At 41.7% G+C, this 19,562-nt stretch overlaps 1 protein-coding gene across 1 annotated transcript in view; it reads left to right on the forward strand.

The window, feature by feature from the left end:
- Nucleotides 1-18,965, forward strand: part of ADAMTS16 (ADAM metallopeptidase with thrombospondin type 1 motif 16) — a 508,970-nt gene extending 490,005 nt beyond the window's left edge. The window contains exons 19-23 of the mRNA XM_040433225.1: nucleotides 10,258-10,459; nucleotides 11,774-11,965; nucleotides 15,491-15,715; nucleotides 17,371-17,515; nucleotides 18,225-18,965. Of these exons, the coding sequence (XP_040289159.1) occupies nucleotides 10,258-10,459; nucleotides 11,774-11,965; nucleotides 15,491-15,715; nucleotides 17,371-17,515; nucleotides 18,225-18,340 (880 nt within the window). The 3' untranslated portion in view covers nucleotides 18,341-18,965. The remainder of the gene's footprint in view (nucleotides 1-10,257; nucleotides 10,460-11,773; nucleotides 11,966-15,490; nucleotides 15,716-17,370; nucleotides 17,516-18,224) is intronic.
- The last annotated feature ends 597 nt before the right edge of the window (nucleotides 18,966-19,562 follow it).

Here is a 19,562-nt window from a genome sequence, read left to right on the forward strand (position 1 = left end):
AACTAAAAACAAACTAAAAACTACTTCCAAAAATATTCAGCTTTGATATTAATGAGTTTTTTGGGTTCATTGAGAACATGGTTGTTGTTCAATAATAAAATTAATCCTCAAAAATACAAATTGCCTAATAATTCTGCACTCCCTGTATTATAAGCAGTTTTAAGACATTCTGCAGTACGCCAGTCCTGCAGGGTGAGCTAATGTGAGGTCACGGGGGTCAGTTAACAGACCGAGGGTTGCTCTTTGTACTCACAGTTTGTAGTATACCCTGGGCAGGCGTACAGCAGTGATGGAGAGGCTGGCAAGTAGATCCTCTGGGGCACTCTCTGGATATAGGGACCAGGCCAGGTGATAGATGAGGTGCCCTGGGTGTTGAAAGTTTAGCGTGCCTGTGGCAAGATCCCTTACAGTTCATGACGCCAGTGCCGGTAACGGTTGCACACCGATTTGTTGGAGGAATAATTGAGGTACACACGTTTATGGTGAACTAGAACTCCACTTTACTGAACAGTTCAACTATATACAGGCTTCAGACAGTTCCATATTAAGTAGATTTGGTAACAGGCAGGCTTTACATTAATGGCAGGTAGAATCTTAGCAAGATTACTCAGAGGGAATCAACTTACAGATCAGGCTGTACTTTCTGCAGAATCCTGTCTGACTTTCTCCAAGGCCCGAATGCCTAATAGCTGGCTTTATCCTTGGGTAGGGAAACCTTCCTCTGGTATAAATCCTCTTACTGCACAATAAACTTCTGCCCTTCAGCTTTCTACTTAGCTGGATACAATTAGCACTGCTCTGTACTTTGCTTGATGCAGAATAACTTCAGGAGGAAACTTCTTCTCCTAGAAGCAGGTTAGGATCCTGGGCTATCTAGCTGCATGTTAGAAGCTGGACCTCAGCTCCTGCCTGGCTGAAGTGAATCTTGGCTTCTAAAACACACCCTTTCCCTGGACTGGACCTGACTATATATACTAGGGGGTTCCCTAGCTCCCTCTACAGCTTGGGAGGAGAAACTACACCCCTAACAGGCCTGGTACACAGGAAATAACATTAAAATACACATTATAATGTAATACAAAATACCATGACTATGTTCCACAGAAGGTGGAGAACAACATGACCCAATTGACCCTTGAGTAGTGCCCACCTTTACCTAGTGGGACACTACAATTCTACCCCTGCATTTGCTTACCAAATTGCAAAAAACCTATGTCCGTTGGAACTTTTCCCTAAATTTGATAAACCTTCAGCTGTAACCCCAAAATTTCAGCGCTCTCTCGCTCCTTAACACGTAAAATATATGCTAACGGAATAGCCCCCCGGTTATCATCAATCATCCCACACTTGATTTCCCCTGATTAAACAGTTTTCATAATGGGATGCCAGACTCATTAAACTCAAGAAGGATAATTAATATCTTAGACTGTATAGAGAAGAAAACTCTTTCAGCTGTGTTGGTGACTCTAGAGGCCAAGAAGATGTTCGACCGAGCAAACTGGTTATTCGCCTTCTCTTTTCATGCCCACATGGGATTTCATGGGTCGATCTCGACAGCCATAAAAGCATTATACTTTAATCCCTTCATCCGAGCATTGATAAATGGCACCCGTCTGGTTCCCTCAGCTTAACAAATAGAATGAGTCAGGGTTGCCCCCTTTTCCCCCTTATTTTTGTATTGTTCATAGAATTTATAGCACACACCACAGGGGACCATACTCGCAGAATATCACTATATGCAGATGGCATAATTTTGTTCTTAACCAAACCTGAAGAGTCCTTAACAGAAGCTATGGAGCTTATTGAATCCTTTGGTACATTCTTATTAGAAGCTAAATGAAACTAAATCCCAGATCCTACTAAACATTTCTACCTCCCTCATTGATTAAAGACCATGTTTTCCTTAGATTGGCAATCCCTCCAAATCAACTAGCTAGATATCCAACTTACTCATTCGGTATGTTCCTTGTAAAAAAACTAACCACATTCCTTTCTTAGATGGCCTAAAATTGGATTTAACCTCCATGACCCAACGTGAACTATCTTGGGTGTGTCATATTGCAGCTTTCCAAATGATTGTCCTCCCTAAACTTCTCTACTTATTTAGGATGCTTCCTATCCCTGTTCTTTGGTCGCTCTTTCTTAGCTCTTCCAAGCTACTTACCGGGTTTGTTTGGTGCAAAAGAAAACCTAGAGTAGCAAGAACATTGCTGCATAAACATAAAGCATACTGGGGTCTAAGTGACTACTACTTGGTGAATGAGATACAACAATTGAATGGTGGGATAGTAATACTACCAAACATTGGATGCATATAGACTCAATAGTATCCCCTTCTGCTACCTTCTAATCACACCTACTTACCTCTCTATTGCCAGTAGCCCCTTCATTCTCTTACTAATATCTCACCAATGCTTCATAAATTGGAAGAAATTCCATAAGCTGACACAAGTATTTTCAGTTCCCATTATTTATTTATTTAATGCACTTATATAGCGCTACTATATTCCGCACCGCAACTGTCCCCAATGGGGCTCACAATCTAAGGTTCATTGATACATCTCCTATTGAGATCTTGGGTCTCATTGTTCCTGATCTGTATTTAGGTTCCTGGAGGGTTCTGGGCCTTGTGAAGGTGTCACAGCTTATGGTGGATAAGTATCCACCTGAATTCACACATTTCAATATTTTCATAAAGCATTTGAAATCCCTAATAGGGATTTTTGCAAGAATTTAAAAATTAGACACATGCTCCAATCAGAATTGCCACTGGTAGCAGATATTAATCAAGACCTGCTAGAGAAATGGTCCATACCTTCAGCCCCAGGCTCCTCCCTTAGACCTATCTATATTATACTGGGGAACACCCAATTTCAACCTGGGAAATGGAACTTGGTCAAACCTTCTCTGTAGCTCAATGGTTGACGGGCCAAAGATTTGCAGCAAAATACTTGAGATGTACCACTCATTATAAGTCCCTGATGAAAACCACTCTATGATGTTACTACATGCCTGATAGATTGTGTTCCATGTTTCTCGGGTTTCACATCTCTGTTGGAGAAACTGTGAAAGTTAAGGCACTTTGTTTCTCATTTTTTGGTCCTGTCCCTCATTAAACTAACTGTGGCAGATAATTTTGTTGCAGATTGCTTCCATGAAAGAAATTAAGTGGTTAATTCTCCATTTTAAAGGGTTTCTGTCACCCCACAAAACTCTTTTTTTTTTTTTGGATAGTTAGATTCCTTATAGGGCGATATAGGAGAATATAATAGTCTTACTTACTTTCATGCGGCCGATTCTTTATAAAACGAAGTTTTATAATATGTAAATGAGGGCTCTACCAGCAAGTAGGGCGTCTACTTGCTGGTAGCCGCAGCAGCAATCCGCCCCCTCGCCGTGTTGATTGACAGGGCCAGCCGGGATCTCCTCCTCCGGCCGGCCCTGTCAGTAATTCAAAAATCGCGCGCCTCTGGTCATTCGGCGCAGGCGCTCTGAGATGAGGAGGCTCGTCTCCTCAGTGCGCCTGCGCCGATGACATCACCGAAAGAGAAGACGTCATCGGCGCAGGCGCACTTAGGGAGTGCTGAGGAGACGAGCCTCCTCATCTCAGAGCGCCTGCGCCGAATGACCAGAGGCGCGCGATTTTTGAAATACTGGCAGGGCCGGCCGGAGGAGGAGATCCTGGCTGGCCCTGTCAATCAACACGGCGAGGGGGCGGATTGCTGCTGCGGCTACCAGCAAGTAGACGCCCTACTTGCTGGTAGAGCCCTCATTTACATATTATAAAACTTCGTTTTATAAAGAATCGGCCGCATGAAAGTAAGTAAGACTATTATATTCTCCTATATCGCCCTATAAGGAATCTAACTATCCAAAAAAAAATATATGAGTTTTGTGGGGTGACAGAAACCCTTTAAGTCTTTATGCCTAAATGTCTGTTTGGCTAATATAATATCTTTGTTAAGCAGCATCTATTCTGTCTACTTCCTTCATATACCTTTGTATTAAGTTATATAGTGTGTGTTTTCTTTAAATCTATTTTGCAACTGCCATTTATAAAGGAACTTTGGTACTGCAAATAGGGAGCCACTCAAATATTGAGACATTATGAAGTATAGGAAAGGGACTTTTTCAGTATTTTGAATTGTGTTTATACGTAATGCCTAGATGTATTTTTCCATTATGCCATTATGCTTCTGATTGGTTGCTTCAATAAATGCTTTTAATTGGTTATATTAAAATTAGTAAGGGGGGCAAACGTACACCCACCCAGGCTAAAGTTAATAAAAGAGTTGCACAGGCTACACCTTGTACAGAATCCGTTACACAGCAACCTTGTCTGAGTCTTTGATTCTTAGGCCATTCGACTTCCCTTGGCACAGGGGAAGACCATTAACCAATTTCAATCCTGCAGACAAGTGAGGTGTAGTACCCTAGTTTTGGATTTGTCCTAAATTGCAGTGACACTTTGTAACTGATAGGCTATACCTTGGTTCGTTCCCCATTACTAGCCTTATTATATTGACAAACTGCCTCAGAATAGCAGAGTAGTAACAGCACATTTGTTTCTAGCCACTAAGCTAGCCATCACAAAAAATGGAAGAATGCTGAGATTCCACAATCTCTAGAAGAGTCAATACCACATTCACGTATGATCGAGTCTTATCTTACAGTCATAAATCCTCCAGGGGCTCCACAGGGTTGTTTGGATGTCTGGTCAAAGTCTAAATACTTTTCACCTAACATAGTAAAGTATATGCTTTGCAGATTGCTTTTTATTATTTACTGAATATGAATGTCTACATTTACATGATCTTTTGATGTGTGGTAACCTTTTCTGTTCTTATGTTTATTTTATTATTTGACTGTTTATTCCTTTATGGTAATTTTCCAGCAGGAATTTGTGTAATTGATGATTAAACGATAAAAAATGTATTTGATTTTTTTTTATAAAATTGTATTTTATTCATTTAAATCCCAGCCATGTCTGTATGCACAGTAATACAGACAAGGTTGTCAATCTTTGAGCTTGACCTCCCAATGGACTTATGAGAAAAGAGCTTGGATTTATATGAATAAAACACAAGTTATACTGATTCTTATACCACAAACCTTTATCTACCACAAATATCCATTAAATAGGTTTAGACCATGGAGCAGTTAACAAAATTTCCTAAAAATCTGTGCGTAAGTACTAGTGGTTAGCAACAAATGGTTTAATAGTATAAATCTCTGTGATTTAACACTCACTTCTTTCTTATTACAACATAAGGAAAAAATACTTTGTGGAATCACTTCACCCAAGCATGTACAAGCAGTAATTTCCAGTTTTCCTGGCCAATGTTGTGCAAAAACAGATATGTTTGATTTATAGCAGTAGTAGAAACTCTGGCAGCTGCCCCACTTGTAACTAATATACAGTACTTTGCAAACATATTATTATTCTTTTTTTTCTTTCACAGTGTTGAGACTACATAATTGCTAAAAACCTGCAGTCTCTTTTCCTTTTGTTTAGGGAGCAACAGGTGTGCAATACGTGCCGTCATCATAACTTTGATGACCTTATAGACCATAGTTAATGGAGTCACAGCCTCCATTCCCATCAACAGCAGCAACACATGAGTCATCCACACATGGAAACATAATCCCAAGTTGACAATGAAATCACTTTACCTTTAGTTGGAGGTAATAATAGCTAGGGTCTACTAGGCAACATCGGACAATAAAATGAAAACAGTAGAGGTATTATAATGTCAATACTTCATAATTTATACCCACAAAACTTGGCATCAATCTTTTCAATAGCACATCATTTCCTACAACTAGATTTTTATTAGCTCTTGATTATCTGGCATTAGTTTGTGAATCTCTCTATCAGGTTTTTATTCACTTAGGTATTGTGGCCTGCCAACTTATATAACAAGATAAATTATAATTATTGTGCCATCCACGTTTTCTTGCCGAAAGTTTATGATAAACACTTAAATGTTGTATATGTATACATATATAAATTTCTACCACGTTCCTAGTACCTAATATTGGGTTACTCCCTCTTTAAGACTGCATGAAGTCAGGATTTAGTCGGTTGTGGATGTACTGATCAGGAGTACTACCACATGTAATGCAATTTTTGTTTCATTCCTTCACCTTTGCCGTGTCTGCATATTTTATTAATGACACATGCCATCTGATCTGGCTTAACCTATTCTGCACATCACTTTTAAGTGCACCTAATCCAGTTGGTAAGATACGTGTATGTTACACATATAAGATATCTATGTGACGGACTGAACCGTCACTGGGGCTGCTGGAGAAGCCTGAGGGCCAGCCTCCTTCCTACAGACTATGGACCGAGAACTATGGAGACCCCCTAAGACCTTTTGGGGTTACAAGGAACTATGAACCCTGATTTATGTGTGTGATTTATATGCCACATATTTCCTATTGCCCATTAAAAAGGCATGGTGTGGATTCAGCATTACAAAAAGGGTTAATTCTTCACTGAGACTCCCACTGATTGTGTTAGTGATGGGATTAAAATAGCTATAAGAGCAGCCGACTACCCTATGATACACTCAGGAGATAATCCCATCACATGTGTCTCCTCGTCCCCTATTCATTCATTATGGAGGGGGTGAAGATATCTGTTTGCATGTTCATTGTTGATTGCGTTAAAGACAATGCCAGTGTGTTTGTTAATTGCGTCACAGACAATGCCATTGTGTTTGTTAAATAGGGTTAGTTTTGTGTTTGAACTGTACAGGATTGGCTGCTATGTCATGTCCTCAGTATGTCATGTGTATATAAGTCAATGCTGTGTGTTCAATAAAGAGTTCCTGTTTAACATTCAACATAGAGCCTCGTCTCATGTGTATGGGGATTGCTATACGCTGTATACTCCCCTGGCTATAACTCCTAGCTCTTGTAAGAGCTGTTCCTGCTCTCTGGATTTAGGAGAGGTTCACCCACTGGAGCCTGGAGCCTTGTCGTAGGTCCAGGGTGGGTAGGAGACGGTGAGACCTCAACCAAGCTTCGGCGGTTTGTGGGGTCTGCAGCACTTACAGTATCAAGTGGAGTGCTTGGAGTCGTCAGGAAGCACTAGGAGCATCCATCGACAGAGTTACCCGGTCGGGGTGCCAGGAGATCCGTTATATTGGTGGCAAGCAGTGGGATGGCGTCCTAGTGCGAGGAGGAGCAGCTCGGAGACACCGTTCGTGGAAAATATTGAGGGCAACGCTAGTATCCGTACAGCGCCCCTGGCTACAGCAGAATGGAAACAGCAGTGGAGTACGATGAGGGTGTTATGGATGACCGAGATACAGCCCGCAAAGGCATCTGGTACCAGGCACTGGGTATTGTGGCGTATCTGCGGGACGAGAGACTCCCCACGGAAGACCAGTAGTTGTAGACGCGAGTAGCCCTGCAGAGGCCCTTCCTGGGAGAGCAGCCCCGGGAAGAATGGGTAAAAGGAATTGGAACAACTAGCATGGCAGGAGCTGTGGCTGGAAGATGCCTACCAGGTGCTCTGGTGGTATGGGGCACAGTACCTACCCAGGACAGCTGAGCATGACAAGCCAGAGGGAGAGGAGTTTGATGGTCCTGGCTTGTTATGGGAGACTTTTTCAGAGCTGGAGTTTGGGAGCCCTACACAAGCCCGGTTCAGGGACCTCTTTGAGTGGTGGGAGAGCAGGTATGACTGGGACGACACTCGCAAGCTGGATGAAGCTGGAACAGGACTACCAGCAGCTGTTCCACTCCAGTGAGAGGGCTCAGCAAGAGAGCAGAGTGTCAGACCCAGGTCCAGAGCCCTACAGCTGGGAGGATATTGTGGAGGTTTACTGGGAAGACCCGACTGAAGTATCCCCTGCTTCAGTACCAGCTACAGAGGTAGGGGACCTCATAGACTGAACCTGGGGGGAACCCCATATGGCAGGTGGAGATGGGACTGAGATCTCTCCACCGGCCCTACAGATTCCCAACGGCAGCCGGAGTTTCAGGGAGTAGGGACAGTCGGCCCTGCTCCCCAGCGGCAGTATGTTTTGCATGGAGAGGAGAGCATCGTCTCCATTCCCCAGCGGCAGTGTACCTTGAAGGGAGAGGAGACAATCGGTCTCTTTCCCCAACCACAGGGGGACAGCACCCCTAACTCCGATGGTGCAGATGGGACCGCAGTCTCTGCACCAGGCCTATCGGGATGCTGGACGGCCGGTACGGATCCCCCACCAACCCCGCAGGAATGCCAGGAGGAGGAGGTAAACGATCCGTCCTCTCCACATCTGATCTGCAACAAGGTCCTGGGGGCAGGATACCCTGACCCCATCCCAGCGGAAGAGCTGGCATCTGGGCAGAGCGCAGTTGGCCTCTGCCCACCCCTATCCTCTTCTCCAGAGAATGACTCCCCAAAGGCTACCCCAGCGGAAGAGCTGGCATCTGGGCAGAGCGCAGTTGGCCTCTGCCCTCCCCTATCCTCTTGTCAACAGCCTGACTCCCCACTGGCTACCCCAGCGGAAGAGCTGGCGTCTGGGCAGAGCGCAGTCGGCCTCTGCCCTCCCCTATCCTCTTGTCCAGAGCCTTACTCCCCACTGGCTACCCCAGCGGAAGAGCTGGCATCTGGGCAGAGCGCAGTCGGCCTCGGCCCACCAAGTACTTACAGCTCCAAGCTAGAGAACAACAATAAAGCAAGGAGTAGCAGATGCCCACTCAACAGCTGGGGACATACAGAACAGAGCCAGGCCCCAGAGTTCAACAGGACCAGTGTTTGTTTATGGGTGGGCTACTCGACTAACTCAGGCACCGACCGACAGGAGGTCAGGTACCTGGTTAGTCTACTGTTGGGAGGGGAGAAATGTGACGGACTGAACCGTCACTGGGGCTGCTGGAGAAGCCTGAGGGCCAGCCTCCTTCCTACAGACTATGGACCGAGAACTATGGAGACCCCCTAAGACCTTTTGGGGTTACAAGGAAATATGAACCCTGATTTATGTGTGTAATTTATATGCCACATATTTCCTATTGCCCATTAAAAAGGCATGGTGTGGATTCAGCAACACAAAAAGGGTTAACTCTTCACTGAGACTCCCACTGATTGTGTTAGTGATGGGATTAAGATAGCTATATGAGCAGCCGACTCCCCTATGATACACTCAGGAGATAATCCCATCACATGTGTCTCCTCGTCCCCTATTCATTCATTATGGAGGGGGTGAAGATATCTGTTTGCATGTTCATTGTTGATTGCGTCAAAGACAATGCCAGTGTGTTTGTTAATTGCGTCACAGACAATGCCATTGTGTTTATTGAATAGGGTTAGTTTTGTGTTTAAACTGTACAGGATTGGCTGCTATGTCATGTCCTCAGTATGTCATGTGTATATAAGTCAATGCTGTGTGTTCAATAAAGAGTTCCTGTTTTACAATCAACATAGAGCCTCGTCTCATGTGTATGGGGATTGCTATATGCTGTATACTCCCTTGGCTATATCTCCTAGCTATTGTAAGAGCTGTTCCTGCTCTCTGGATTTAGGAGAGGTTCACCCACTGGAGCCTGGAGCCTTGTTGTAGGTCCAGGGTGGGTAGGAGATGGTGAGACCTCAACCAAGCTTCGGCGGTTTGTGGGGTCTGCAGCGCTTACGGTGTCAAGTGGAGTGCTTGGAGTCCTCGGGAAGCACTAGGAGCATCCATCGACTGAGTTACCCGGTCGGGGTGCCAGGAGATCCGTTACAATCTACATGTACACACATGTCCCCCTTGTGTCAAGTGACCCAATGACGTGACACATGGAGCATATGTTACCGCTGCAGTCAGTCACTGGCTGCTGTGGCCACATGATCCACTTCAACTAGGATTTTGACAAGCCGGGACTGGAACAAGGTAGCCACTGTGGGGGACTTAAAGAGCTGGAACCCAGTGGCGGGAAGCAGGTAATTATGCTTCCATCTGCAGGTCTGGCCATGTGGTGAGGTCTGGCAGAATGAAAATGAACAATCCCATTTAATGGGAACACATCAAATATACATGTGAATAGCCACTAGACACAGACAGACATGTCTGTAACCAGATAGTTGGGGGCCGCATAGAATGGTATTGAGGGCCTCATGTAGACCGCAGGCGGAGTCCCCCTGCTATAAGGATGAAAAACATTTGCCATGTTCAGACTGGCCTTGCATAAAGACTAAATAGTGTTTTTTGTTTTGTTTTTTACATGTTCCATGTTTGTTATATGTTCTTTATTTTGTTTCTTTTTATTCATTTTTTCCAGTTGGTCAGTGGGAAATTGGACAACATGCAGTCAGACATGCGGGAGTGGTGAACAGTTCCGACAAATTCACTGTAAGCAGAAGGCAAACTACAAAATGGAAATTGTGGCAAACAAACTGTGTTCCACAGCACCTCCTGCCCACCGGCAAACATGTAGCACACAGAGCTGTCCACCAGCATGGAGTATTGGACCTTGGTCAGAGGTAGTAACTTTTTTATGATCCTATTTTGTTTTGTAGCTGTCTCATTGAATGTGTTATTTTTTTTGTAATTTTAGATATGTTTATCTACACAATGAAATACCCAAGTCTTAGCCTAGTAGAAACTACAGTAAAGCCAGCACCGCATTGGCATACTATAGCTCTGTGCTGGGGCAGTATTATAAGAGACGAAGATTGGGTCCTGTGTTTTGAGATCAGAAAAGGCCTGTCCCCAGGTTTCAGTCTTGTCTTTAGCACAAAACATTCAGCCTGTGCATGGTGCTGAATCTGTTTATACTGTTTGTAGTAACAGACTACACAAAACTGAATGCACTAAAATACAGCACATACCAGTAATCTGAGTAAATCATTATCATATGGCAAATACCAAGAGATTTAAAAGAGGTCTTGTAGGACTTTGATCTTAATTGACCTATCTTTGGATTGGCCACCAATATCAGGTCTTGGAGTGTCATCTGACACCCCTACTAATCAGCTAATTTAAGGGGCCACTGTGTATTCTTTTTATTGTTTACCAGTCACAGTTCTATACATTTAGTAGTTGCTGTATAGCAGGCCTAATCACTCAAATGGGACTGAGCCTCAGAAAACTGCAGTCGCAGGAACAACTACTAAAAAGTGTATGGAGTTCTGCTTGTGCCTGGCTGTGCCACAGGCCCTTTAGCTGATCGCTGGAGGTGTTGGGAGACAGAACCCCACCAATTTTACTGGATATTGGTAAATATTGTAAAACCTCTTTAATAAAAAATGGACATGTATATAAGAAAATAACAGGATACACATTACAGGCTCACATAAGCATCACTATAGGTGGTGCAGAGGTTGCAGTCACATCCAGGCCTTTGTGCCATAAGGGGGCCATCACTCTGACAGCCACCTAAGGGGAAACTAGTATTAAACATGTCATATAATATATGGGGGCCCAGTCAAAGATTTTGATTCTGAGCCGAGAAACACGTCTGCCCACTCTACTTACAGTATGCAGTTTTATAATGTTTGTAGTTGTTATGTACATCATCTGTAAATTTTAACTCATTTATGGTTATTGACAAAAGTAACATACTACAGTTTTAACTGATTAAGTAAATGTATGTACTTATATAATTCATATTTTTTTTGGAGGCCAAATAAGGCAGGGAGGTATTGTGTTTACAGAGCAGAATAGGACCATGAAAAGTCACATAGGCTTGCTTATATTTAGCTATTTTGTCATGACTTTACCGGTCTCTCTTCTCTGTACTTGAGTATAGACTATAAATGATAAAACCGATTGATGTATAGTTATTATGTTACTAGTGCTCCCGAACCTGTGGCAAAGGCTGGAGAAAACGATCAGTGGTTTGCAAGAGTACTAACCCTTCTCTTCGAGGTCAGATTCTTCATGACTCAGCCTGCACCTCTGAGTTCAAGCCCAAAATGCAAGAGAACTGTCTTGTTAAACGCTGCAAGTCCAAGGAACTGCAATGGTTGGTGACAAACTGGACAAAGGTAAGACTGTGTTGTTAAAGGGGTTCTCCAGGAATTAAAAAAATGAAAATACTTACAGTATTTAAAATACTTTATTATTGCATAAAGAAAGCCATATTTTTAATAAAGAGTAATTAAAAAAATTATTAATGAGTATACATTAATAATTTTTTTAATTACTCTTTATTAAAAATATGGCTTTCTTTTTTCTGTACAGGGAGCTCTCTAACCTAATAAACACTAATTATAGCTCAGTTCTTATCTTACTGATAATAATATGGCTTAAATTTGTGTTTATGACCTCTTAGTAGTTTAGAGATAAGGGTTATTAGATGACCACACAAAGTCACATCAGACCTCCATATCAGACCTCAAATACGATCTTCAGATCAGACCCCATATCAGACCTCATATAAGATCTTCAGATCAGACCCCATATCAGATCCTCAGATCAGACTTCATATCACACTTCAGATCAGACCCACATAACACACCTCAGATCAGAGCTCACCAGTATTGCAATTATAAGAAGCTCTGCGTCCTATAAAGTGAAAAATACGATAATTGGTGGTGTGCACCGGCAAGGGGAGCCCTGTGGGTACCATATACAGTTGCAAGAAAAAGTATGTGAACCCTTTGGAATTATATGGATTTCTGCACAAATTGGTCATAAAATGAGATTTGATCTTCATCTAAGTCACAACAATAGACAATCACAGTCTGCTTATACTAATAACACACAAATAATTTAATGTTACTATGTTGTTTTTTTAACACACCATGTAAACATTCACAGTGCAGGTGGAAAAAGTATGTGAACCCTTGAATTTAATAACTGGTTGAACCTGCTTTGGCAGCAATAACTTCAACCAAACGTTTCCTGTAGTTGCAGATCAGACGTGCACAACGGTCTGGAGTAATTCTTGACCATTCCTCTTTACAGAACTGTTTCAGTTCAGCAATATTCTTGGGATGTCTGGTGTGAATCGCTTTCTTGAGGTCATGCCACAGCATCTCAATCGGGTTGAGGTCAGGACTTTGACTGGGCCACTCCAGAAGGCGTATTTTCTTCTGTTTAAGCCATTCTGTTGTTGATTTACTTCTATGCTTTGGGTCGTTGTCTTGTTGCAATACCCATCTTCTGTTGAGCTTCAGCTGGTGGACAGATGGCCTTAAGTTCTCCTGCAAAATGTCTTGATAAACTTGGGAATTCATTTTTCCTTCGATGATAGCAATCCGTCCAGGCCCTGACACAGCAAAGCAGCCCGAAACCCTGATGCCACCACCACCATACTTCACAGTTGGGATAAGGTTTTCATGTTGGTGTGCTGTGCCTCTTTTTCAGCACACATAGTGTTGTGTGTTTCTTCCAAACAACTCAACTTTGGTTTCATCTGTCCACAGAATATTTTGCCAGTACTGCTGTGGAACATCCAGGTGCTCTTGTGCAAACTGTAAACGTGCAGCAATGTTTTTTTTGGACAGCAGTGGCTTCCTATGTGGTATCCTCCCATGAAATACATTCTTGTTTAGTGTTTTACGTATCGTAGATTCGCTAACAGGGATGTTAGCATATGCCAGAGACTTTTGTAAGTCTTTAGCTGACACTCTAGGATTCTTCTTCACCTTATTGAGCAGTCTGCGCTGTGCTCTTGCAGTCATCTTTACAGGATGGCCACTTCTAGGGAGAGAAGCAGCAGTGCTGAACTTTCTCCATTTATAGATAATTTGTCTTACCATAGACTGATGAACAGCAAGGCTTTTGGAGATACTTTTATAACCCTTTCCAGCTTTATGCAAGTCAACAATACTTAATTGTAGGTCTTCTGAGAGCTCTTTTGTGCGAGGCATCATTCACATCAGGCAATGCTTCTTGTGAAAAGCAAACCCAGAACTGGTGTGTGTTTTTATAGGGCAGGGCAGCTGTAACCAACACCTCAAATCTCATCTTATTGCTTGGACTTCAGTTGGCTGACACCTCACTCCAATTAGCTCTTGGAGATGTCATTAGTCTAGGGGTTCACATCGTTTTTCCACCTGCACTGTGAATGTTTACATGGTGTGTTCAATAATAACATGGTAACATTTAATTCTTTGTGTGTTATTAGTTTAAGCAGACTGTGATCATCTATTGTTGTGACTTAGATGAAGATCAGATCACATTTTATGACCAATTTGTGCAGAAATCCATATTATTCCAAAGGGTTCACATACTTTTTCTTGCAACTGTATATTGTGGTTAAATATTGGATTATACCTCTAACAGTCTCCTGTGTAGTTAGTGTCTACCATAGTGCATTTGCTGCATATTTCTGGGGCACAAAATCTGCAACAAATATAATGCAATACAAGTGGGGCTTTACAAATCCCTAGAATGTTCTACTAGTTAAAATTCCAAAGCAAAATATGTAAGAATTCTCAACCATATCTGCAGATGGAATATTCTGTCAGGTGTGAACACAGTCTAAGCTCCCTAGCACACAGACTGTTGATCCTGGAGTTGTCTCTTATTGTATTGAGGGTGTCACACAGCAGGCTGCAGTTCGACTGAGAAGAACCATCTGACCAGCACCAGAGAGAAAGGCAGGAAAACACCTGAGTGTGTGTGTGATGAGGGGAAGCAGGATTGGGATGTCCCAGTGTAGAAGAGCCACTCTGGATCAAGAGAAGATCATGACTCCCATGACGTAAATTTAACTTGACACAAATTAAGTATATTTCCCCTGTCAATATTTTTAGTGATAACAATTAATTAATTATTATTGTACATTAAGTTTAAAGGGAATCGGTCATCAACTTTATGCTGCAGCAACGGCAGTATAAAGTACAGACAGGTGAGTTGATTTCAGCGTCATTTTAAAGTTAAAAGTAAGTGGTTGCCGAAAACTAACATCACAATCTTTGCATACTGGGCCTGGGAAAAAATCTAATCTACCTGAGAAGAGTCCTGGTTATTCATGACTTCCTGCTCTCCTGCCCACCTGCTGATGATTGACAGTCTTCTACCTAGTTTTCTCCCTTTCTCTCTAGAAGAGAACTGACGATGGGTGAGAGTGCAGGAGATTATGTATAACCATGACTCTTCTCAGGTAGATCTGACTCTTTTCCAGGCCTGTGCTGCAATGATTATGATGCTGGTTCTCAGCAACCACTTACTTTTAGCTCATGAGTGACACACCGCTGAAATCAGCATTTCTGTCACTATTTTATGCTGCCCTCAGTGAGATCACCATAAAGTTGATGACAGGTTCCCTTTAATGCTTGAGGAAGAAGGGCATGCCGTTTCTGCATCAACATCATACCATTTGTCAGTTAGCCTCAGAGACAGGGAGGTTAGGGACACAATCTTCATTTGTTCAGTCTGGGGGACATAATTTTCTCTCTGGCAGCTGCTTTTCAACAGCAAGTAAGGATGAGGAGACCACTGTCCTTATGCCATTTGAAGATATGTCATAAATGCTTTACAAGGGAATGTTTGTGTTTTGTACATGATTGTATTACTTAAAGATTTCAGTGAATATAACACATTATATATATTTTATTTAGTGCTCAGTTACATGTGGCATAGGCTTTCAGAAAAGAACATTACAATGTATAGAAAAGTATGTCTCAGGAAAAACTAGAGAAATATCTGCAAAAAAATGCTTACACCTGGAGAAACCAAATGTAGAGATCGAAAAAGCCTGTCAACAGCCCGAATGTCCAAGATACCCACTCCAGCCTGTGATTATTCATTCTCGAGGAGCATGGTACTCCTCTCCATGGTCTCAGGTAATATCATGTGTTGTTGTATATGTGAAGATTTTATCACAAAGCCAACTTGATAGCAATTACTTGTCCAGAACTCCAATCGAACTGAATTTAGAAAAGCGAGCATGTGCGGCCACCTCTCCATTTACAGGGACCTCAAAATGAGCCCTGTTCCCAAAATTGGACCTGCACCTATCAGACATTTATGGCTTATCCTGTGACTATGCCATACATGAACAGATAGTAATACCTTTTTAATGAAACCTACTGTAATATAGTAATTGGCACAATATACACACTAAACATAAAACATAAGGTATTAACTACATAGCTGATGCTAATCAGTGATGGCCAGTTCGCAGTGTTCGCCAGCGAACACATGCGATCTGCCATCTTAACTGACAAGTCCAGCGAGGCACAGGTAAGTCCTTACCTGTGCCTGTGCGCGAGTCGGTCTGAAATGAAATGCGGTCTCAGGGAGCAGGCAGTTCCGAGAACAGCCTCCGGGGGCCGTTCTAGGAACGGCTTGTTCCCGGAGACCGCATTTCATTTCAGACCGGCTCGCGCACAGGCACAGGTAAGGACTTACCTGTGCCTCGCTGGACTTGTCAGTTAAGATGGCAGAACGCATGTGTTCGCTGGCGAACACTGCAAACTGGCCATCTCTAATGCTAATCAGCTTAAAAAATCTGCAAAAATGGTTATCCATTGTCCAAAATTAGTGAAAATGTTGTCCAAAACTCAGTAATGATGTCTTTTTACTCTTGTAGCATAAAGTCGACTAATGGCTGGATCATATGTACAGCAAATCATAATTTGGGAATAAGCTTTCTCTGAGCTCATGATGCTTTTTTAACAGCTGTCCATCTGCTAAGTTCGGTGTTGTGTTTAATGAAAGAAATTGTTTCTATGGATATTGCCTGTAATTTTATACAGGCCATTTGTTAGGAGAGCGAGATATGAGCAGTGGTGACAAGGCTTACTTCATTTGTCATGACTGGAGCAGAACTGCTGGATAGTTTGAAATTCCACTTACAATATGTTCAGCTAGTTAGAGGTTCCAACATGTAAAGCTGGTTGATACAGTAGCACATTGGGACTCAAGAAAAATTGAGGTTCTGAATCAAATATTTGAGGTACTTTTGTTATATGGCACCAAGTCACAATGTGTTTCATTAATGCAATTTAAATGGTATCCCGGTTATAGCAAGTTATCCTCTATCCACCAGATAGAGGATAACTATTAGATTGGTGGGAGTCTGACCACTGGGTCTATGCGACTGACAAATAGCCATGAATGCTTGGAGGAGCTTGGCACATGCTTGACCAGCTGCTACATTCATTTCTGGGTCCCCCACCAAACTAACAGTTATCTCCTATTCTGTGAATAATTCCATAGCTGCTAAAAATGACTGTTATATCTTACTTATTATTTAGCCCAAGCTACAAGAGAGAAAAACTGGGTCATTATTATAACTGGTTGACATAACATAAACAGCAATTTCTTAACACTCTCATGTAATTTAAATTGCTCATAAAAGGACATCAGGCTACTATTTACCCTGCAAAATAGTTGTTATTATAATAATGGTGTAATCGCAAAACTGATGAGAATCCTAGATGACAGGCGATTCACCTCTTTCACTGGTTTGATTGAAGTATTTTATCTCTTTCAGTGCTCAGTAAGTTGTGGAGGAGGGATTCAGCAACGTACAGTCCAGTGTCTTAGTCATGGGCGTCCTTCTTACGGTTGCCTTGCCAGTCAAAAACCTACAGCATCACAGGCCTGCAACACTGAATTTTGTCCTCCTGAAAAAAAAGGTATGTGGTGTCTGTTAATCACAATACGGCTACATGCACATGGGACATAATTTGCAATGGAAAACTTCATTGCAGATTTGGCATGGAATTTTGGGATTAATTGGCAGCAAAAGCAGCATGTTTACAATTATTTTTACATTTTTTCTGGACGATGTGGATGAGATTATATTTAGGCATTTACAGTAGCAGCAAAGTGACAATGAAAAACTAGTCTTCTTCACAGTACAGTACTGCCATCCAAAACATTATTGCTGATGGAGACCAAATGTAACCCAACACATCCATCAGCAGCTTCTTGCCTCTGTGCACAGTGAGAAAAACTAGACGTATCCCTCCATCAACAGCCATGGGATGGTGCTTTACAAATGAGGACATTGGTGCTGATCTCCTAATAACAATATATTAGTGAATAACTTGTAGTTCTGTTTCCAGTACTTTTGAGAAAAGTGATAGGGCCAACACCTTTAACTGTTGGTTCGCACTGGGATGTTAGGTCCTGTTTTTATAGGATTCATGATTGATCACATTGGCTTTTGAGTGTAGGATGGGACAACACACTTAGTAGTAAAAGTGGTTATAGACCAGAAAACCCCTTTAAGAGCCCTATTCTTGCATCCACTCTGACACTTCAAATACAATGTTTGTCTATACAATAGTAAATTAAATTTGCACATATTTAAAAACTGCAAACTTTCTGCTCTATTCACAGATGTGTTCTGCAAAGATTATTATAATTGGTGTCATTTGGTACCCCAACATGGAGTATGTGGTCATAGATTCTATGGCAAGCAATGCTGCAGATCTTGCAACACATCAAAACTATAAGATTAAAAAGGCTGTAAGGAATACTGGACACAACCAAGATTTGAAGGTTATCAAGGGTGCTAACTACAAGTGCTGTCAGTATTGTGCATACATCCACAGACCTCGGAGAGAAAATGTATATTTGATGTGTTTTCTACCAATAAAGTATTGGGGTGGGTGCGAAGCAATATTTTAAGACATGCGATATTGTACAAAGGTTTCCAAGTCACTTGATTCTTAAAGAACTGCTAATTCGTACTGAACAGCACATGGGAATTTGTAATTTCAGAGACTTGCGGGAAAATAATGCAGAACAAATTTTAATTTTCTGATCTTGCTGCACTTGTCTTGAATGGAGGTTGTGGCTGAAGAGAGCAGTTTTGTTTTACTAGTCAGTGTTCCCTTCCAAGTTGTCATTACGGAGCACTTCCGACAGCTGGATTCAAGTGCTTAAAAGGGAATGTCAGCACGGCTGGTTTTATCACCTGCTGTAAAACTCAACCATATTATAAAACTGACTTCATTCAATCCACTGTAAAACTGGATATCCAGTCCTCTGGTGCTTGCATTGGTTTCTTGACTACACTGGCAATGTATTGTCCCTCATTATATTATATTATTAATGTGCTTCTTTTTCTTCATTTTCTATAATGAAAAAGTAAACTCACTTCCTTACAAATAACAATATGTAACTTGTCACTGTAAAGGTACAACATCAATTCATTATATCACGGCTTAATAATAATTATCATGATGATAATAGGCTATTTTACATTACATGTCAGAATTTATGATTAAATCAGAAAGTGCATACAGTGATGCTGAAAAAAAACTGGACAACAGTTTTGGTGCTACAGTCTTTACAAATTTTTTGTGTACTGGAGAGGATTACAACAGATTTATCATGGTTGTGAATACCTCTACAAGGGTTATATTGTGTAAAGTTTATTGCTAAATATTTATGAACTTTGAACTTGTTTTTTAATAAACTTTTTTTATGAAAAAAATATATTTTTTATTGTCGAAATTAGTTGATTATGAACTACACAAGTTGAAAAATTGCAAATGCACCTCCTGGCCAATCAGATTACTGGTGTTTTTATTTTTAGGTAATGTTCACACCAAGAGGTATACCACAATGGAAGTGAAGGTGCACTGCGCATAAGTCAGCAAACCTGTATTTCTTCATAAATTGTACAGGGAATTTTATATGTTGACTTTTATATATTAAAAAAAATAAAAA

The sequence above is a fragment of the Bufo bufo genome, chromosome 5, assembly GCF_905171765.1.
Source record: "Bufo bufo chromosome 5, aBufBuf1.1, whole genome shotgun sequence".
In the NCBI taxonomy this organism is placed as follows: Eukaryota; Metazoa; Chordata; class Amphibia; order Anura; family Bufonidae; genus Bufo; species Bufo bufo.